The 19,972-nt window shown below is 39.8% G+C and overlaps 1 protein-coding gene across 1 annotated transcript in view; it reads right to left on the bottom strand.

Annotated features, from left to right (window-relative positions):
* Positions 1-19,972, bottom strand: part of b3glcta (beta 3-glucosyltransferase a) — a 185,844-nt gene that overhangs the window by 65,714 nt on the left and 100,158 nt on the right. Inside the window, exons 9-11 of the mRNA XM_073043851.1 lie at positions 17,647-17,778; positions 11,649-11,718; positions 1,375-1,488 (exon numbers count right to left, since the gene is read on the bottom strand). Of these exons, the coding sequence (XP_072899952.1) occupies positions 1,375-1,488; positions 11,649-11,718; positions 17,647-17,778 (316 nt within the window). The remainder of the gene's footprint in view (positions 1-1,374; positions 1,489-11,648; positions 11,719-17,646; positions 17,779-19,972) is intronic.

Genomic DNA, 19,972 nt, shown 5'->3' with positions numbered 1-19,972 from the left:
TCCCCCAGTAGACCTCTTTCCTTGCTCTTCCTACATCGCTGGTACCCACATGGACTACAACAATTCTCCTCCCACTCCAAGTTCTTCTGCAGGTCAAATGAGATATCCTGAACATGGGGACCAGGCAGACAACACAGCCCTTGGGACTCCTGATCCTAGCGACAGAGAATTGTGTCTATTCCTAATTACAACTATATTTCTCTTCTCTCCTTCTTGAATGACTCACTAACTCATGGTGCCACTATTCAGATGGTTCCATGGTTCAGTTGCTAATCCTTCCTACAGCTGCCATTCTCCTCCTCATGGGGAGCAACAATTTTAGACCTATTGAGCAAACTCAAGAACTGAGGCTCCTCCAGCATTACTACCTGGATCCTACTACCTGGATGCCTGACATTCAGTCACACCCTCCTGTCCCTGAACACACAACAAGTTTGGAGTAGTTAATCTAATGAGTGTGATTGCTTTCTGAAACACAGCATCCAGGATCGTCCTGTCACAAGTGGCTTAAGAACTTATGATCTTCATTCCTTGGAATTTGGAAAAATAAGGGGTGACCTTACTGAAACACATAAGATGCTGATGATAGGGCAAGACGTTTCCATTAGTAAGAAAATCTTAAATTAGTGAGTATAGTTACTAGATTTAGGGAGGTAGTTTAAAACTGAGATGTATAGGCATTTCTTCTTGCTGAAGACAGTGAATCTACAGAATTCTTTATCCAAGGAATTTGTTGAGTCTAGATCACTAGAGGTATTTGACGAGAAACTACATACAATTTTGAATGATCCAGGAAATGGAGGCCACGTAGATCTAGCATAGGAGAGGAGAGGAACCCTGGGGCTCAGATTAGCCATTGTCACATTGAATCCTGACACAGGCTTGAGGAGCCAAGTGGCCTCTTCCAGACTGAAATATCACAGTGTTTAAAGCCCAGATTCCAGGTCCTCAACTTTGAGCCCAACTTCCTCAAGCAACCAACACATACCGATGTGGTCACCAGCAGCCACAGTGGTCCACTAGCTCCCACATCATGCAGCTGCAGCACATCACCTGATCCTGGATTCCTACTTTATTTAATAGTTGTAACCTGCTGTCTTTTTAGTTAACTACTATAGGAAAACTTATTTCGCACAAAATTAATCCATCAGAAATGTGCTTCTGATAAAAAAAATAACCAATTCATTTATTTTACATAATTAGTCCATGTGATCCAGCAACAAAAACACACTGCTGTCAATTTTGCATGAATGCTTGTCATAATACTGAGATATGAATAGTTTCTATTGTTAACAAATGGAAAGGAATGAAACACCTATATTTTTATTGTAAATATCTTCAGTGAGACTTCAATTTAGTCTATTAGTGACTTACCTCTTTCGGTGTTTGGTATCCCTAAGAACAGGGTTGGAATTGAGCTATCTGCATGATCACTGTAGTATTCTATCAGAGCTGCTTCTTTCTCCCACGTCTTCTTTACAATAGGAACTACAAGATATAGAAAAACAATTGCTTAGAAATCATGTAACCAAAAATTGAAAAACTTGATTTATGAAAGCCAGAGCATACTAATTATGTGGCAGTTTATCCAAAAACCTGCAAAGCAGTTAATTTTGTAATACAGATTCAAACTGAACCCTATCTTTTACAATGTGACCACAAAGAAAGTTCAAACCATTGTGAAAGAGCTCAAAATGTTGTAGGAGCATATTAATGGTACCAGTCAAGCCATCTATCAAATGTGTACTAACTTAATCTTCTCTAACTATGTGTACCTTTATTTATTTTTCTCAACATGTTGAAAGGGGAACAAGCAATTTTCACAAAGCATGAAGCAGAACCAGTTAACCAAGTTAAGGCATAATCTGAACTAAAGTAGCCAACTATTTCAAGCAAAGAACAGATTTCTGAATCACCTTGAGGCTACAAAGGAGTCAGACATAAGAATTAAAAACCACATCCATCACTAAATTTGAGCCTATACTATTCCATATCTTGCACTTGAACTTCAGTCTTCCATGTAGTTAATCCCCACTTTTGGTCATTTGTCTACTGTTCCTTCACATCACTGCTTTTCACCTTTTTATTTCTGCTTTGTACCCTATACGTACTCCCCTCCTTTTCACTTCTGCAATAGCTGTGATCCAGTTTTCAGACAGGAGCTCAGGAAGATCGTCCACTGTTAGGTAAAAGTAGTAGGCTCTAGCTACATTGCACTTAGAGGCTTAAACAGCAGTTTTAATTTCATAAATATAAGAAAATAATAAGAGTTGGAAGAAGCCACTCAGTTGCTTAAGCCTGTCCCAGGATTCAATGTGACAGTGTCTGATCTGCTGCCACAGGTCTTGTCTACTCTTCTATGCTACATCCACATCACTTTCATTTCCTTGATCATTCAGAAATATATCTACTTTGTCATCAAATATCCCCTACAATCTAGGCTCAACAGATCACTTGGGTAAAGAATTATAGAGATTCACAACCTTCAGCAAGAAGAAATTCCTACAAACCTCAGTGTTAAACTAGTGCCTCCAATCTAGCAACTATACCCCATAATTCTGACAGGCTGCATGATTGTCTAGTATGGGGGTGGGGCAGCTACTGCACAAGAGTGAACAAAGTTGCAGAGGGTTGCAGCTCCTTCCCCTCTGCCATCCAACTCCTGGATAGATGTTAAACCCTTGGACACTACCTCACTTTTTAAATATATATTATTCCTGCTTTTTTGCATGATTTTTAATCTATTCAATATACTTATTCTGTAATTTATTTATTTATTTACTATTATTATTTTCTCTTCTATATTATGCTTTGCATTGAACGGCTGCTGCTAAGTTAACAATTTTCACATCACATGCCAGTGATGATAAACCTGATTCTGATTATTCAAGATTGTCCCAGGGTCCTGAAGGAGTGTGTTGACTAGCTGTGTGGAGTTCTCCAGTGCATTTTCAATTTGAGTCTCAGCCTGGAAAAGGACCTGACTGAGTGCAAAACATCATGTGTGGTTCCAGTTACCAAGAAGGGCCAACTGAAAGTCTTAAATGACTACTGTCCTCTGACTCAGACCTCACACATCATGAAGACCCTGGAGAGGCTGGTCCTCTCTGTCTGAAGTCTGAATACAGGCTTCAGTTCTGTGCACTGCACTTGAAGAAAGTGAGATTGGTTCTATACGTGCTGCAACAGTTGCACCAGAAGCAAACACGAATTATCAGGAGCTGCTCTGTAAAGGCAGTTTATAATCCCTCTACACAGAAGATTAGGAGCGATCTAACCAAGTGCTTAAAATGTTGAAATTGGATACCATAGACACAATTTTTTTTAAATTTGTGAAAGCAGAAATGTGAACATAATTTTAATTTTAGAGTTGAGCCATTCAACAATGAAATAATCAAGCACTGTTTCCACACGATGTTGCACTAGAAAGTTGATTGGCTCTCAACTAGAAGGATGATTTTGATTATAAAGCAATTTAAGCTTTCTAGTCCAGTCCTGAAGAAGGGTCTCAGTCTGAAACGTTGATTGCTTGTTTATTTCCATGAATGCTGGCTGACCTGCTAAGTTCCTCCAGCATTTTCTGTGTGTTGCTTAAGCTTTTAAAACTGATCTTAGTTCAAATCAGTATTAAGGAATATGGAACTAAAAGAGGAATGGAATTGGGGCATGGATTTTAGTAAGGCATTTGACAAGGTTCCACATGGTAGGCTTATTCAGAAAGTCAGAAGGCAGTTTGGCCAGGTGGATTCAGAATTGGCTTGCCTGCAGAAGGCAGAGGGTCGTGGTGGAGGGAGTACATTCAGATTGGAGGGTTGTGACTAGTGGTGTCCCACAAGGATCTGTTCTGGGACCTCTACTTATTGTGATTTTTATTAACGACCTGGATGTGGGTTGGCAAGTTTGCAGATGACACAAAGGTTGGTGGTGTTGTAGATAGTGTAGAGGATTGTCGAAGATTGCAGAGAGACATTGATAAGATGCAGAAGTGGGCTGAGAAGTGGCAGATGGAGTTCAACCCGGAGAAGTGTGAGGTGGTACACTTTGGAAGGACAAACTCCAAGGCAGAGTACAAAGTAAATGGCAGGATACTTGGTAGTGTGGAGGAGCAGAGGGATCTGGGGGTACATGTCTACAGATCCCTGAAAGCTGCCTCACAGGTAGATAGGGTAGTTAAGAAAGCTTATGGGGTGTTAGCTTTCATAAGTCGAGGGATAGAGTTTAAGAGTCGTGATGTAATGATGCAGCTCTATAAAACTCTAGTTAGGCCATACTTGGAGTACAGTGTCCAGTTTTGGTCGCCTCACTATAGGAAGGATGTGGAAGCATTGGAAAGGGTACAGAGGAGATTTACCAGGATGCTGCCTGGTTTAGAGAGTATGGATTATGATCAGAGATTAAGGGAGCTAGGGCTTTACTCTTTGGAGAGAAGGAAGATGAGAGGAGACATGACAGAGGTGTACAAGATATTAAGAGGAATAGAAAAATGGACAGCCAGCGCCTCTTCCCCAGGGCACCATTGCTCAGTACAAGAGGACATGGCTTTAAGGTAAGGGGAGGGAAGTTCAAGGGGGATATTAGAGGAAAGTTTTTTACTCAGAGAGTGGTTGGTGCATGGAATGCACTGCCTGAGTCAGTGGTGGAGGCAGATACACTAGTGAAGTTTAAGAGACTACTAGACAGGTATATGGAGGAATTTAAGGTGGGGGGTTATATGGGAGGCAGGGTTTGAGGGCTGGCACAACAATATTGTTGGCCAAAGGGCCTGTAATGTGCTGTACTATTCTATGTTCTATGACCAACCATAATCTGATTAAGACCATAAAACAGAGGAGCAGAATTAGGTCATTTGGTCCATCGTCTGCTCTGATCAAATAATGAAGTGCACTTGAGTTACTGGAATTCCCATTTCCTGGTTCTAATATTTCTGCATTCTGTTAGAGCTACACCGAGATTGGTTGTATTAGCAAACAGCATGATTTAACTGAATTGCTTCTCCAAGAGCAGAGAACTTGAATAATTAAAATTAGTTGCACTTTGTTTCCCCAAAATGTGATCTACTTTAAACTTGCCAATGCTGTAAACCTAATTTTGCGATCAATAAAGAAATTTACGCAGAATATTGCAAGAGTTTATTTTCAAATTTAATGGTGTATGAAATTAAGAATGGTCTTGAAAATCCAGTTAAAGGAATAAAGTGGTAAGGTGCTACAATACATTATGTAATAATTGTTTTGTCATGTTCAGTATGGTAATTTTGAAAACAAGCTTGTTGCTTTTCAGCAAATGTTAAATAAATAAAATAATTTCAAATCAAAATGCAAGTAATGTTACCTGTTTACATGGCTGCAGGAGACTGGATTGATATATTTCCTGTTTCTAATACCCTCATATGTATTAGGAGGTCATCTGTCCCATCAAGTCAATGTCCATTCTCAGAGCAATCCAATCAAAACATTCCCCAGTGTATCTCTCTGTAACCTATTCTATGTCACATGCCCATCAACTCCTCCATGATCCTCCTCCTCCTACCTAAAGGAAACTTACATCAGTCAATTAACTTACATCAACATATACTTGGGATGTGGGTGGAAACCAGAGCACCAGGTAGAAACCCGCATGGTCACAGGGAGAACATACAAATTCCACACAGACAGCAGCTGAGGTTAGGATTAAACCCATGACTCCTATCCATGAGTCACAGTGCCACCAGCTGCATCACAGTATTTACCAAAATTGCGGCTTTTATCTTCATACAAACCTGCATTAACAATGTAATTGGCCTTGAATGATGAGAAATTATAAAACACTGTTTCTCTAATACTTCCCAGATTCAGGGATCTATATACTACTAAAACTGTCATGTTCTGTTTGTCTGTTTGTGACCTCCAATTAGCGCAAACAGTGCAATACAGCTGCACTATTTTTGGTTAAATCAACTTAAAATGCGCTAACTTACAGAATGCAGGCAAAGTTCAGGTTCATATATTCTTATAAAATTGCTCACTTGCCAAAATCAAGAGCTGATGTCAGCCATGATGGAAACCGCGACACCACACCATGACGCATGCGCACAGCCAGTCTCAGCAGCGCCTCACAATGCTCACAGCAGCGACAATAACCGCAGCAAAAGGGCAGGGCTATCACGTCCATTTAGGAGAGCGCCAACCACATCATCAAGAAAAATCAGCATCCTGTAGACTTTGGTGTTACTGCTTCATATCTTCTATCCAACATCAGGGTAAAAAAAATGGACAACCTAATTATGGCGCGTGCAAAGAGAAGGGGGACATTATGATCAGGAGATGACGCCAAACGTCGTCAGGAAGTGGCAAGGAGAGGGAGAGAACAAGAACTGGATGAGGACAGGGCACACGACTCCAGGATCAAAGAGTCAGGACAAAAAAGATGAGAGAAGAGACAGAGGACAGACATACACATCTCCAAAATGACAACAACTGCATTGAAGGAGGAGAGAACAAGAATCAGATCAGGCCAAGGCCATACGACTCCAGGATCAGAGAGAAAGAACAAATGGTAGAAGAGATGAAGAGACGAAGGATGAAAAGGTTGTGCGTCTCCAGAATGACAAAAGCAGACAGAGAAGGAGGAGAGAGGAAGAGACAAAGGAGAAAAGATCAACTCGAGAATATGCGCCAAAGAGTAATTATTGCGAGAGTTGAAGACGACAATGGCAGCTTTCAACGACAATACCTCGACAGAGAAAGAGCAAGGCAAAATGCACGACTTGCACGGCGTAACATTTCTGATGATGTTGGTATGATGACCAGAGTATGCCCTCACTGTCGTGTCTTCCTATTTGCTGGAGAAACCGCCAATTTCTGCTGTATGAAGGGAAAGGTCAAGATAAGCAATTTGCAGCCTCTACCTAATGAATTCCTCAATTTATACAGCAACGATGAACCTACTGCAAACGAGTTCAGGAAGAACATCAGACAATACAATTGCCTCTTCCAAATGACATCCTTTGGTGCCAAAGAAGTCCTTCCAACTAGGAATGAATAGAATCCTTCTGATTACTCGAGGCCAAATCCATCATTACATCGGACATTTAATGCCACACCCCAACCAACAAACCCAATTCCTTAAACTTTACTTCATGGATCCTCAAGACAGCGTAGAATTGAGAATGGGGATACTCCAGAATGATGGAATCCAACGTGAGATTGTTGAATTATTGGAAAACCTACTACGACAACAAAACCCGTACATTGCATCCCTTCGACTTGCAAAAGAACAAATACGAAGCATGCCAGAGGCGTCCATTGTCAATGATCCTGACCAGAGACCGGCATTTGAACATGAGAGAAGATTTAATGCACAAATTGCCAACGAAGTCGCCGTCATTGTACTGAACAGCACCGAACCTGAAGCAAGATCACGGCACATTGTGTTGAAAGAACGAGGTGATTTGCAAATCGTTTCAGAGTCCCATCGCTCATATGACAGCTGGCAACATCAACTCCAAATGACGACCAACAAGAAACTGACAGCAATGCGTTATTATGCGTATCGAATAATAAACCATCAGAATGAGTTTAATAACCTTCTCAAAGGAGGACGTCTATTCCAACAATACTTGGTCCATATGGCTGCTAAGATTGAAGGCAAAAGGCTGAGCTACATCCAAATGAATCAAACAGCCTCGAGATCAACAACATACAGAGGCCCGACTGATGCACTGAATGATGACGATGATTTCAGAAACATCAGAAGGTGCATCATCCTCTCAACGTTTGTCGGTGGACCGAGATACATGATAGAACAATGTCAGGACGCCATGATGTATATACGGAAGTATGGTAATGCTACATTGTTCATTACAATGACATGCAATCCAAACTGGCCCGAAGTCCAACAGCATCTTTTTTTGCATCAGCAACCAAACGATCGGCCGGATTTAATCGCGAGAGTGTTTGACTTGAGGAAGTTGTTTATAAAGTACCTCACTGGAACAGATGGTCTCTTTGGTAGGTGTATCGCTTATATTGTAAGTGTTGAATACCAAGAGCGGGGTCTGCCTCATTTGCACTGTTTGCTGTGGCTCGATGAGGCATCCAAGCGGAGACCACACGATTATGATCGATTCGTGCAAGCAGAACTACCAGACCCAAACGAAGATCAATCGGTATTGAAGCACATGATACATGGTCCGTATTGGCAAATCACCGTGTTGGCAAAATGGTACATGTAGTAAGAGGTACCCAAAGCCATTTATTGAGCACACAAGGTGTGGGGATGATTCAAATCCTGTGTATAGGAGACGGTCTGTGGAAATGGGAGGATTCGAAGGTCGTCAAGTAGGACGACAAAGTCGAACTGTAACTTCTGAATGGGTGGTCCCCTATAATGTCCAACTACTGAAGCTGTTCAATTGTCATCTAAATGTAGAAATATGCTCACCTGTCCATCAAATACGTGATCAAGTATACCATGAAGGGGAGTGATCAGGCAATTTTTGCAGTGAATAGAGAAGGCGAAATCACACAGTATTTGACAGACATATATATCGGGCCCTCTGAAGCTGTCGGATCGATACTTGGATTTCCAATTCACGAGAGGGAACCAGCCATTGTTCACTTTCAAGCGCACCTTCCCCAACAGCGTCAAGTCTCATTTCGAGATAATGCTGCCGTGCAACTGAATAATGATATGGCAAGAACCACTTCAACGGAATTCATGGATCTTTGCACTCACGATCCATTTGCAAGAACCCTGTACTATGTGGATATTCCCAGATTCTACACTTGGTCTAATAAGAGATGGGAAAGGAGGAGAATGGGGAAAAGAGTGGAGGAGTACTCCGGGATTTTTGAAGCAAATGTTCTGGGTTGAATGTATACCGTTTGTCCACGAAGTGGTGACATCCACTATTTGAGACGACTTCTTCATCACATAAAGGGACCAGTATCTTTCGAATCATTGATAACACATGATGGCGATATCCTTTCATCATTTAAAGATGTCTGCAGAGAGAGAGGATTGTTGCAAGCTGACAATCATTGGCAGCAAGCTTATTATTTATTGTAAATGCCTGCACTGTTTTTGTGCACTTTATGTAGTCCTGTGTAGGTCTGTAGTCTAGTGTAGCTTTCTCTGTGTTTTTTTTTATTACGTAGTTCAGTCTAGTTTTTGTACTGTGTCATGTAACACCATGGTCCTGAATAACGTTGTCTCAGTTTTACTATGTACTGTACCAGCAGTTATGGTCGAAGTGACAATAAAAGTGACTTGACTTGACTTGGAAGAAGCAGAGAGAACAAGAATGCCCAGAGCAATGAGAGATTTGTTTGTCGTCTTGCTAACAAACGCTGAAATCAACAATCCACAGCAATTATGGAACGGGTTCAAGAATGCAATGTCTGTAGATTTCTTACAAATGGAGAGAACTATCAATGATCCTAATATCATGATCGATGAGACACATCATGGGCAAGATCTTCTGTATTTCCAAGAGAAACTTGGGCAAAACACTTGAAGAATATAACTTGCCAACACCAAAAAATGGTACAATTACTCAAAGTGCTGGCCAATCTGGAATTATTGCGTGAACTGCTATACAACAGAGACGAACAGCAGGAATTTGTTTCAGAGAAGGAACCCCCTATTGAATAACAAGCAAAGAAAAGTATGTGAATATGTGCAACTGCTTGGAAAGGAATCTCTCTTCAATGATTTTCATTGATGCACCAGGAGGAACGGGCAAGACATTTATCATTAACTTGATCCTCGCTACTAAAGTTAGGGGAGATGGAGGTGTTGCTATTGCTGTAGCATCATCAGATATTGCAGCAGCATTGATGCCTGGTAATAGGACAATGCATTCAAGATTCAAAATACCCCTCAAAGTCAATGAAGATGCCCTTTGTAACATCGATAAGAACACCAACACTGCAAATTTACTCCAAAATGCGAGGCTTATTGTCTGGGATAAGTGCCCCATAATTAGGAGGGAGCACTTCGAAGTCATGGACTGGACTCTTTGTGATGTATGCGGCAAGAATGAGGCCTTTGGGGATATTTTAATCATTTGCTGTGATGATTTCCATCAGCTTCTAACAGTTGTGAAATGTGGAAATGATGCTGATGTGGAGAATTAATGCATAAAAAAAATCCTACTTATGGAGAAGCTTCATCAAGTTTCAATTGAAGAGAAACATGCGATTGAGTGAGGGAGAAGGACGATATTCTGAGTTCTTATTGGATGTTGGAGAAGACAAGATTGAGAAAAATGAAAATGATGAAATCGAATTACCTGAAGATATGATTCTGCAAGCAAGAACTATGGAAGAATGCATTGATTTCATCTACCCGACATTCATCAATCCTGCAGAACTGTTCTCGAGGAATTCTATCTTGGTTCCGCTCAATGAAATGATGTGAAAAATAAACTTCACATGCATTACACACTTCCCTGGAATCATGAAAAAATACTGTTCCTTCAATGCCGTAAGTGAAGGAGCTAACGCCACTCATTTTCCAACAGAATTCCTTGATTCGGTTGAACTCTCTGGATTGCCGCTACATAAGCTGGAATTGAAGAGGGGGATCTCCCATCATTTCAACGAGGATCTTAGATCCACCAAAGCTTTGCAAAGGAACGCGAATGATGGTGGAAGAACTGCACGACAATCTCATCATTGCAAAGATAAACACTGGTGCGTTCAATAATGACATTGTCATGATCCCAAGAATTACTCTCAATTTATCGGAAGGGGAAGATGTCCTTCTTCAGCAGAGCCAGTTCCCGATACAGTCATGCTTTGCTATGACTATACATAAGGTGCAAGGCCAAACCATGGAGAATGTGTTGATTTATCTGGAGAAACTGGTATTCCAGCATGGTCAGCCGTATGTGGCGTTAAATCAGGGAAAAAGAAATGAAAATGTTAGAGTATTCTTGAAGGGTGGCAGATCAGCCAGAAATATTGTCATCAAAAGTGTCCTTCGTTAAACAAGGAGGAGTTATATTTGTCTTGTTACACGTCTTTCTTCTTTAATAAACTGAGTTTTTCTTCTTTAATTTCCAAAGCACATCACATCAGATTGCACTACCTTTCCCTCAAAGGGTGCCCCAATGGGTCACCTGGTTGTCTAATATTATATATGACTAATCTCTTTTTTAAATTTCTGCTGGTTGTTATTCCTTTTAAATATTTATTAATCAAGAGTTGCAGTTTAAAATCAGAAGTGGCTTGCATCTGCCCTTCCTGCTGGGGACTATATACTCTTCTAATAGGTTCAGCAGCAATATCCAATATTTACAACTGAAGACCAAAGTCCAAATCTATTTCAAACAATCAAAGTAAGTGCCAATAGAGAGGGGTTCTGAGAACCACGGTTTACACTGTAATTGCAAATTTAAAAAACCATAAAGCAATATAAATAATCAATTATGCAAGTTTAAACTGATTTATATTAACACATTCTCAATGGAAGATGCCAAAAACTATTATATAAACCAATCTTTAAGTTCTTGCAACTAGCACTCCTATGTCTTATGGTCTTATATTCAACTATTGTATCTTAAAGTTTTAAAAAAAATACATGATATTCAGACATTGGCTTGTGATATTGTACTAGGCAAAAGTACTCTTCTTTAAACATGTAATATGTTCACAGGTACTTACTTCTTTCCTGATGGAATTTTTGGCAAGTTTTTACTGCAAAAAAGAGGTTTTCTTTTTCTACCAATTTTCCCTGTAAAAAGATAGATTAAAAGACTGAACAAATATTATATAATTGTTTACTTTATAAAAACTTAATATAATAGAATTCTACAAAAAACAAACAAACTTAACTGAGTGGGTAACTTTCAGAGACTTTGTGGAAGTTGTTTTCTGTGCCAAAGACAAGCAAATCTTCCAAACTAAAAATCCAATGAAATTCTGAAAAAGTTTTATCTCACAGATTAGATGCTAGACCCAGTTTTTACCTAGCTACTCAAATAGATGCTAGCTTCTCTATTGAAAGAAAAGCAGGGAAGTTTCTCTGGTCAGTAGGGATTCCCAATTCAGTACAGTGGTACAGTTAGTACAGCCACCGTACTATAGAGCTAGAGACTTGGTTCAAACCTTACCTTGGATGCTCCATGGAGCCTGCAAATTTTCATTCTGATCATAAGGATGTAATGCTGAGGCTTTACAACCCCAACCATAAACTGTTTCAGCTGCTTCAATCTGGCAAGCGCTACCACAGCGTTAAAGCCAGGACCAACAGACTATGGGACAGCTTCTTTCTACAAGCCTTTTAAATTCACATGTCTGTATATGCAATAGAGCCATAACGCAAAGTTTTACTCCCTCACGTTGTGGGATGGATGTAAATTCTAAAATAAGTCATTGGTCAGACCACACTTGGAGTACTGTGAACAGTTTTGGGTCCCTTATCTAAGGGAGGATGTGCTAGCATTAGACAGGTCCAGAGGAGGTTCACAATACTGATCCCAATAATGAAAGAGTTAACTTATGAGGAGCACTTGATAGCTCTGGGCCTGCACTCATTGGAGTTTGGGGGGATCTCAATTAAACCTATCAAATATTGGAAGGCCTAGATAGAGTGGATGTGGAGTGGTTATTCCTTATAGTGGGTGAGTCTAGGACCAGAGGGCACAGCCTCAGAATTGAGGGATGTAAATATAGAACAGGGATGAGGAGGAATTTCTTTAGCCAGAGGATAGTGAATCTGTGGAATTCATTGCCATAGATGGCCGTGGAGGCCACGTCACTGGGTAAATTTAAAGTGGAAGTTGATAGGTTCTTGATTAGTAAGGGTGTAAAAGGTTATGGGCAGGATTTAGAAGAGTGAGATACTATATAACCATATAACAATTACAGCACGGAAACAGGCCATCTCGGCCCTTCTAGTCCGTGCTGACGCTTACACTCACCTAGTCCCAGTGGCCCGCACTCAGCCCATAACCCTCCATTCCTTTCCTGTCCATATACCTATCCAATTTTACTTTAAACGACAATACTGAACCTGCCTCTACCACTTTTACTGGAAGACAAATTAGCCATGATGGAATGACAGTGCAGATCTGATGGACCAATGGCCTAATTCTGCTCCTGCGTCTCATGGTTTTATCATGTGGGTTTTCTCTGGGTACTCCAGTTAATTATCACATCCTATAGTGTGTGTGTGTGTGTGTGTCAGTCGGTTAATGGACCACTGAACCTTACCTTCAGTGTGTAAGTGAATGGCAGGGAATTGATGAAAATGTTGGGAGAATACAAAATGGGATGAATCTAAGATCAATATAAATTGGTAATTGATGATCAGACCAAAAGTCTGGTTTTCATGCTGTATGTGCCCAAATAATTCAGCTTAATTTTTGGAACCATCTTAAATGTCTTCAAACAGATACAATTAGCAAAAATTCTTAAGAGTGATTGGTAATAGAGGCTTGTGGTCATCAACAGCTTCTAAAATGATAATATTAGAATAATTCTTAAAATTCTTTGGCAACTGTAGTTTACATACAAGTTTTCACAATCTTTTACAACAGTTAATTCAATAATGCAAATTGGGCCAAAATTGAAAGATTCAAAGTATTATCAAAGTGTGAATGCAGTATACAACTCTGAGGTTCCTTCTCCTGCAGACAGCCACAAAACACAGCAACACCACGGAACCTGTTCAAGGAAAATATTAAACAGCCAACGTGTGAAAAAAACCAAACCAGACAAACAGCAAAAAATGAGTGAATAACACACAGAACATTAAACATCAAAGCACAGTCCTCTAAATGGTCTAGTAGTGCTTAGTTAAGTGCTGTGTCGTTCGTTGACTGTAGGCCGCAGAGCCAGACTGTGCCAAAGGGCCCCAATCAAATCCCGCAAAAATAGCAAAGAAAAGTAACCAGAAACCATGAACACATGTAACATGAACCAGAGTCCTCAAAAAGGAGTCCACAGCCACGAGCTGCGGCAATCAAACCTGCAGCGAGGAAGACTCCTGCACTCTCCTCCGACAGCAGTGAGTAAGAGGGAGAGGAAAACCAGTCAGACGCAGGCAGATGGCGCTTAACACCCACTCGCCTTCCGCTCTTGTCCTCATTAAAGCACAAGCAAGATTGCATTTAATCGGTGTGGAATAATGGACCCGATCATGGGTTCTCCTTTAGGCCACACACTCTACTCTCAACCTCGTTAAACTTTTTGCAGAGAGAACAAAAGCACCAGACTAGTCAGTTGGCCCAAAAACACATCATATAAATGTCTATTACAGGCTCCAATCACACACAGTTCAATAGTGGAAGCATATTTAAAAGTAGTAGTAGCTTTGTGAATTGCCTGCAGGGCATCGCCATTGGTCGTTGGCACCAAAATGCAGTGCAATAGGACAGAAACTTTAGGTAGATATTTACAAAAATAGAACTCAACTTGAAGGAGTGAAGTTCTGAGGCAATGATTACACAAAGTGTAATGGGAATCTGAAATTCCATCTCACTGGTTTAGTCAGTGATTACTGTTTTACTTGTACATTATAACCTAATGTTTTTCTGCTCCTCGTCTCTCACCATTAAGAAAATGTTTTCAGCTGTCCTCTGAATAGGATGATTTCTGTTTGAGGAACTGAAAACCTCTACTTTTGTATAAACTCTTATCAACTACAATTTCTGACTTTTACTAAGATAATTTACTACTCCTACTGTAGCATTTTCTTTCTTGATGTCTTCCTAGGATACATTCCATTAGAGAAGACAATTTTATTCATATGGTATTGCACTGGAGTTGGTTTATGATTATCCTTAAATATACTGAGATACTGTAAAAACTTAGTCCTGTAAGACATCCATACAGATCATTTCAAAATGTAAGTACATTGAGATAGCACAAGGGAAAAACAATAAGGTACAAAGGCCATAATGAGGTGGATTGTGAGGTCAAGCGTTTATCATTAACATAAAAATCTGATCAAGAGTTTTATAACAATGGGACAGAAGCTGTCTTTGGGTCTGGTGGTGTGTGTATTCAAGCTTTAAAAATATTTTCCCCAACGGGAGGGGCGAGAAGAGAGAATGGTTTTGATGGGAGGGATGCTTGTTTAGGTTTGTCACTTTTCCAAGGCCGTAAGAAGTGTAGATAGAATTCATGGCTGGTTTTGTGATGCTTCTGAATTGCTTCCTGAATTTAATAACCAGCCCTTCTGTTTTGCGGGCATTGAGGGAAAGGTCTTGACAGTAGGCATTCTATCTCCTTCCAGTACTGCATCTCATTGTTATTTGAGACCCAATCCAGTCCAGTAAACTTGTACCATGAGTGTATAGGGAGTAAAGCAAGGGACTGAAGACATAGCCCTGTAGGGTATCAATGCTAATAATTGTGGCAGAGGGATTGCAGTCTATTGTTCAGGAAGTCAAGGATCCAGTTGAAAAGAGAGGTGTTAAGTCCTAGTTCAAGGAGTACATCGGGCTGAACAAAGGGCATCGGATTGCAACACGATCATAGCTTAGTGCTGAAGTACAGCATTGGAGAACACGCAGCTCCTTGAGCCAAGATGTTCATTCTGCACCGGCACTTGTCCAGAATTGTGAAAATTTGAACAGATATGCCAAAAAAAGAAAGAGATTGGCACATATTGTATCTAAGGTTACAATGCACCTTACAAACAGTTACTTGATTTATGAAACATAGTCAATGTTGTAATATTGGGAACAAAGGAGGCCAATTTCAGTACAGTAAGCTCCCAAAATTAGTAATGAAGTAGGACAAGATGATGAAGTCGCTTGACTTTCCTTTCACTCTGTCATTGCTGGGTAGCATGCCTTCAGCTGCCTGACTTCCATGCTGAAGCTTCCTCTCCAAGTCCCCTATTGCCACCTGGCTCCACTTTAAGGCCATCCCTTCTAATAGTACGGTATGTTTTTCAGCACGAGTCTGTGGAGATATTTTACACTAAGGGGTCCAAAACACATGCAATGTGAAAAAGATTCACTTTCATTCAGTTCTTAAAGTTGCAGGCAAATAATTATTTTCAGCCTAGAATGGAAGCAGTCACACTCATACAAAAACTGAAATGTGATCACGTATAATTCGTTTGAAAGCAAAAATGTCATCCACATCCACAAGAGAAAAAATATTCAGCCTTGAGGGGCTAATATAGTATGAATGAAAATAAAGTAAAAATGAGGAATCAACCTTTTCTGGCAGTTTTAAATAGACTTATTCAATATTGGTATTGGTAGCAATTTATTATTGCCATAGGTACCATGATGCAATGAAAAGCTCTTCAAACAGATCAAATCATTACACCAAAATGCGGTAAAGCAATAACAATGCAGAATAAAGTGGAAAAGCTAATGAAAAAGTTCAGTGTAGATAAACAATAAACTGCAAGATCATAACAAGGTAAATAAAGAGGTCAAACATCCATCTTATCCTACACGAGACCTGCTCAAGAATGTGGTAACAGCAGGGTAGAAGCTGACCTAAACTTAGACAGACGTGCTTTCAGACTTTTGTATCCTCTGCCCAATGGGGGAGTGGGGAAGAGAGAATGCTTGGCATGGCTGGGGTCTTTGATTACACTGGTTGTTTTACTGAGGCTGGTTTCCGTGCTGTGCTAAGCTGTGTCCACCAGTTTGCAATTTCTTACGTCCTGGTTAGCAGCTGCCATACCAAGACATTATGTATCTGGATAGGATGCTTTCTATAGCGGAGCGATTAAAAGTGGATTAGGGTCAACAGGGACATGCCAATTTTCTTTAGCCTTCTGAGGAAGTGGAAGTGCTGATCCAATATGGTTGGACCAGAACAGGCTATTGGCGATATTCTCTCCTAGGAACCTGAAGCTCTCAACTTCAACACTGTTAATGTAGACAGGAGCATGTGCACCCCACTCCCCACCCTGCCTGAAGTCAATGACCAACTCTTTTGTTTTCTAGACATTGAGAGAAAGCTTTCTCCCTCCTTCCTGTTCTCTGATCATCAATGTTGCTCTATTACTTTGGTAACAAGTTAATTTTTATTTATTACATTTACCTCATCTTAAATTACTTGTCAGTTCTATATTCTTATTTTAGCTTGTTTTGATTTTTCTTAATTACTTAGATTGACATGAATGGGTTTTAAATGTCCTGTACTGCCACAGACTGTAAGAAAGTATTTCAAAGCCAGCAGTCTGCCAATGACCATTAGGCATTCCATGGACTTACATTCAGTCCATTGCTCCTGAGGCTGACTTGCCATTTGGAGTCTACTTTGCCTTGCTGGCAGATAGGGTCTACCTGTCACTCAGCAACTGGGTGGGTGGGACCAGGAATGGGGAGTCCAAACAGAAGGCTGTCTAGGATGATCTGGCCCAATGTCACAAGGTGCAGAATAACTGTATGCATTTCTTTTCCATTAAGAAATTATTAGGATTCTTATTATTTTCATTTTTTTCAAACTTATCCATTAATTCTACCAATCAAGAGAGGATTATAAAGGCAATGGCAGAATGGGAATACAATGGAAGTGGGCTTCATGACAGACAACTTTATCTATCTTTTGAGAATGCTTACAACTTATGACTCTGAAAAAAACCTCTCAGTTGTAGCAAAATCAGTTATACATGCATGATAATGTTTGAACTGATTCCAATAAAGTCAACATTCAACAGTAGATATGTTAAAAATTTACTCACGCAGAATGGAAGGTAGGTGTGAAATGTTGTAGCACAGTTAGCCGCCTCTGGTGCGTTTACATCTTCTGTGCAAAATTCTTTCACTGGGGTCAGCTGAGGACCTCCTGATGTTTGTGAAATAAAAAGTGCGATCTGGGAAAAAGAAGTTCCGTTAATTTCCGTTTCCATTTATGTTGGTTCATATTATTTAAAGACAGCAAAACTAAATTAAAAATGCCAACTTTCTACCAGCATCAGCCAGACATTAATACACCAAAAGGTCAACTCCATTTAAAGCCAGCCTGCTCCTCTTCAAATTTGAGACCATTTCAAAAGGCACTTTCAATTAAAGTGTAACCTGGGATAGGGGCATAAGCATTTTAAACTCTACAGTGGAGGTGTTCGTGAAGAAGGTATTCACAAGGAGTTAGGAGGCTCTCACAGTTGCCAGCATGATTCCAACATTTCTCCCAACAGAAGAACACAATCAACCTCTGCTCATTCAGAAAGTACAGAGGATTCCGGTTAATTGGGACACATAGGACTAGTACATTTTGGCCCAATTAAGTGGCCAAAGTTTCAAGGAAATAGTTAAAAAGATCTAAAGAACACAAGCAACACACACAAAATGCTGGAGGAACTCAGCAGGCCAGGCAGGATCTATGGAAAAAAGTACAGTTGACATTTTGGGCCGAGAATCTTCATCAGAACTGCTTGGATTTTGATGCTTGTATTTCCTAATGCGCAGACACCTAGTGCAGATAATGGATTGCCTTCAAACAGAGCTTTTGACAACTGAATCTTTTAAATCTTCATTTGCATTGTAACATTCAATATGATTGTCAACACTTTCAAATTCTTTGAAGTTCCAACTTGTTGAAGTAGAGAAATCAGTCCATTTTCACTCCAGGCTATTTCTGGCATCTCCAAGCTTGAATGCTTGAAATCACAGTGAGCAAAACAGTTCTGAATTGTCTTACTCTATTATCTGTCAACTACCAATGACAAAAATCACTACGTTTTGAATACAAGCATGTAGTGACGCTACTAAAAAACTGTTTGCTCTAAGCACAGTGTAGTGTCTCATAGCAACACAAGTGCACACGGCAGATGCTACTTAGAAAATGGTTGGCAATAGTCTCCTGCCCCAATTAAGTAGCAAAGTGCTACAAATAAATTAAGGGAATCCAGCTAGTTTCTCAATTGGTTTTTGTTCTTTAAGATTTGTCCCAAATAAGCAGCTGCCCCAATTTACTGATGACCCAATTTACTAGTATTCCACTGTATAGCAAAAAGAATGCTTATAAACACATTATTTCTAAGGAAAACTCATTTGAAGTCAGAAGAAAACTCATTAATGTGATGCCCAGAAAACAGCACAATAGCTTATTTGCTAGGGATGCTCCTTTGAAGTTTTAAGCAAACTAGAATCACCCCAAAAGTGGGTGCTATTAAGCTGAAGTTCTCACTGAATATTTTAAAATTGCCTTGTCAAGATACTGTAATATAAATAAATTTTCTCTTCCACATATGCTAACCAGCATTTCTTAGGAAATAATAAACTTAAAGAGTTAAAGGGAACGTACACAGGGTATTCATACAGATGGGCTTGTCACTACCATATTACCATTTGGTGACACAGCTAACCCAAAGTTCTGAAAATGCCATTTTTAAAATATAGTGGATTGAGCACAAACCTCTGTCACATCTTACCATGCAATATTTTCCCCACTTAAACACAAAATAATTACACAAGCTCATTATAGAACATTCCAATCTAAACTCCTGTTCAACAACCATTTATTCCTTAAATAAATGCAAAGATTTTTGATTCCTCCATGCATTTTACATCTTGAGCACTGTCCATAATAGTACTTTACTGGTAAGAGTCCTAAAGTAACTTCTATCTTGAAATCATCAAATCCTCCACACCCACAGTTTAATTTAATGTCAATAATCTATTTTTTTCCTGATAATTTTTCATTCCTTTATAACACTTCAAGAACTTCCATTTAGTTCACCCACACAGGTTACAATTCCGGCACAATCCCAGAAGGAATGGAATAAACAGTCATTTACCATGTATACAAACTATGCCTATGACTGACTGTTGAAAGTGAAATGACATTTGCAATCCTAATGTTATTAGTAACTAACTCGAGTGTTTGGGAATGAAATGTACTCATTAGCATATGATTATACCTTTTTTTTGTTACAAGTGAACGTAAGGTGACTGCTGGAATACCCAATATAAAGCCAGGAAAATTAGAAGCTGATGCTAATAAGATAGTGTGGCATCTATAAAAGGGATTTTTAAATTTAAGTAACCAAAAGCTGGAACCCATAT

Source organism: Hemitrygon akajei, chromosome 4 (assembly GCF_048418815.1).
Source record: "Hemitrygon akajei chromosome 4, sHemAka1.3, whole genome shotgun sequence".
NCBI lineage: Eukaryota > Metazoa > Chordata > Chondrichthyes > Myliobatiformes > Dasyatidae > Hemitrygon > Hemitrygon akajei.
The sequence above is the reverse complement of the archived record's forward strand: the minus strand, read 5'-3'. Positions and strand labels throughout refer to the sequence as shown.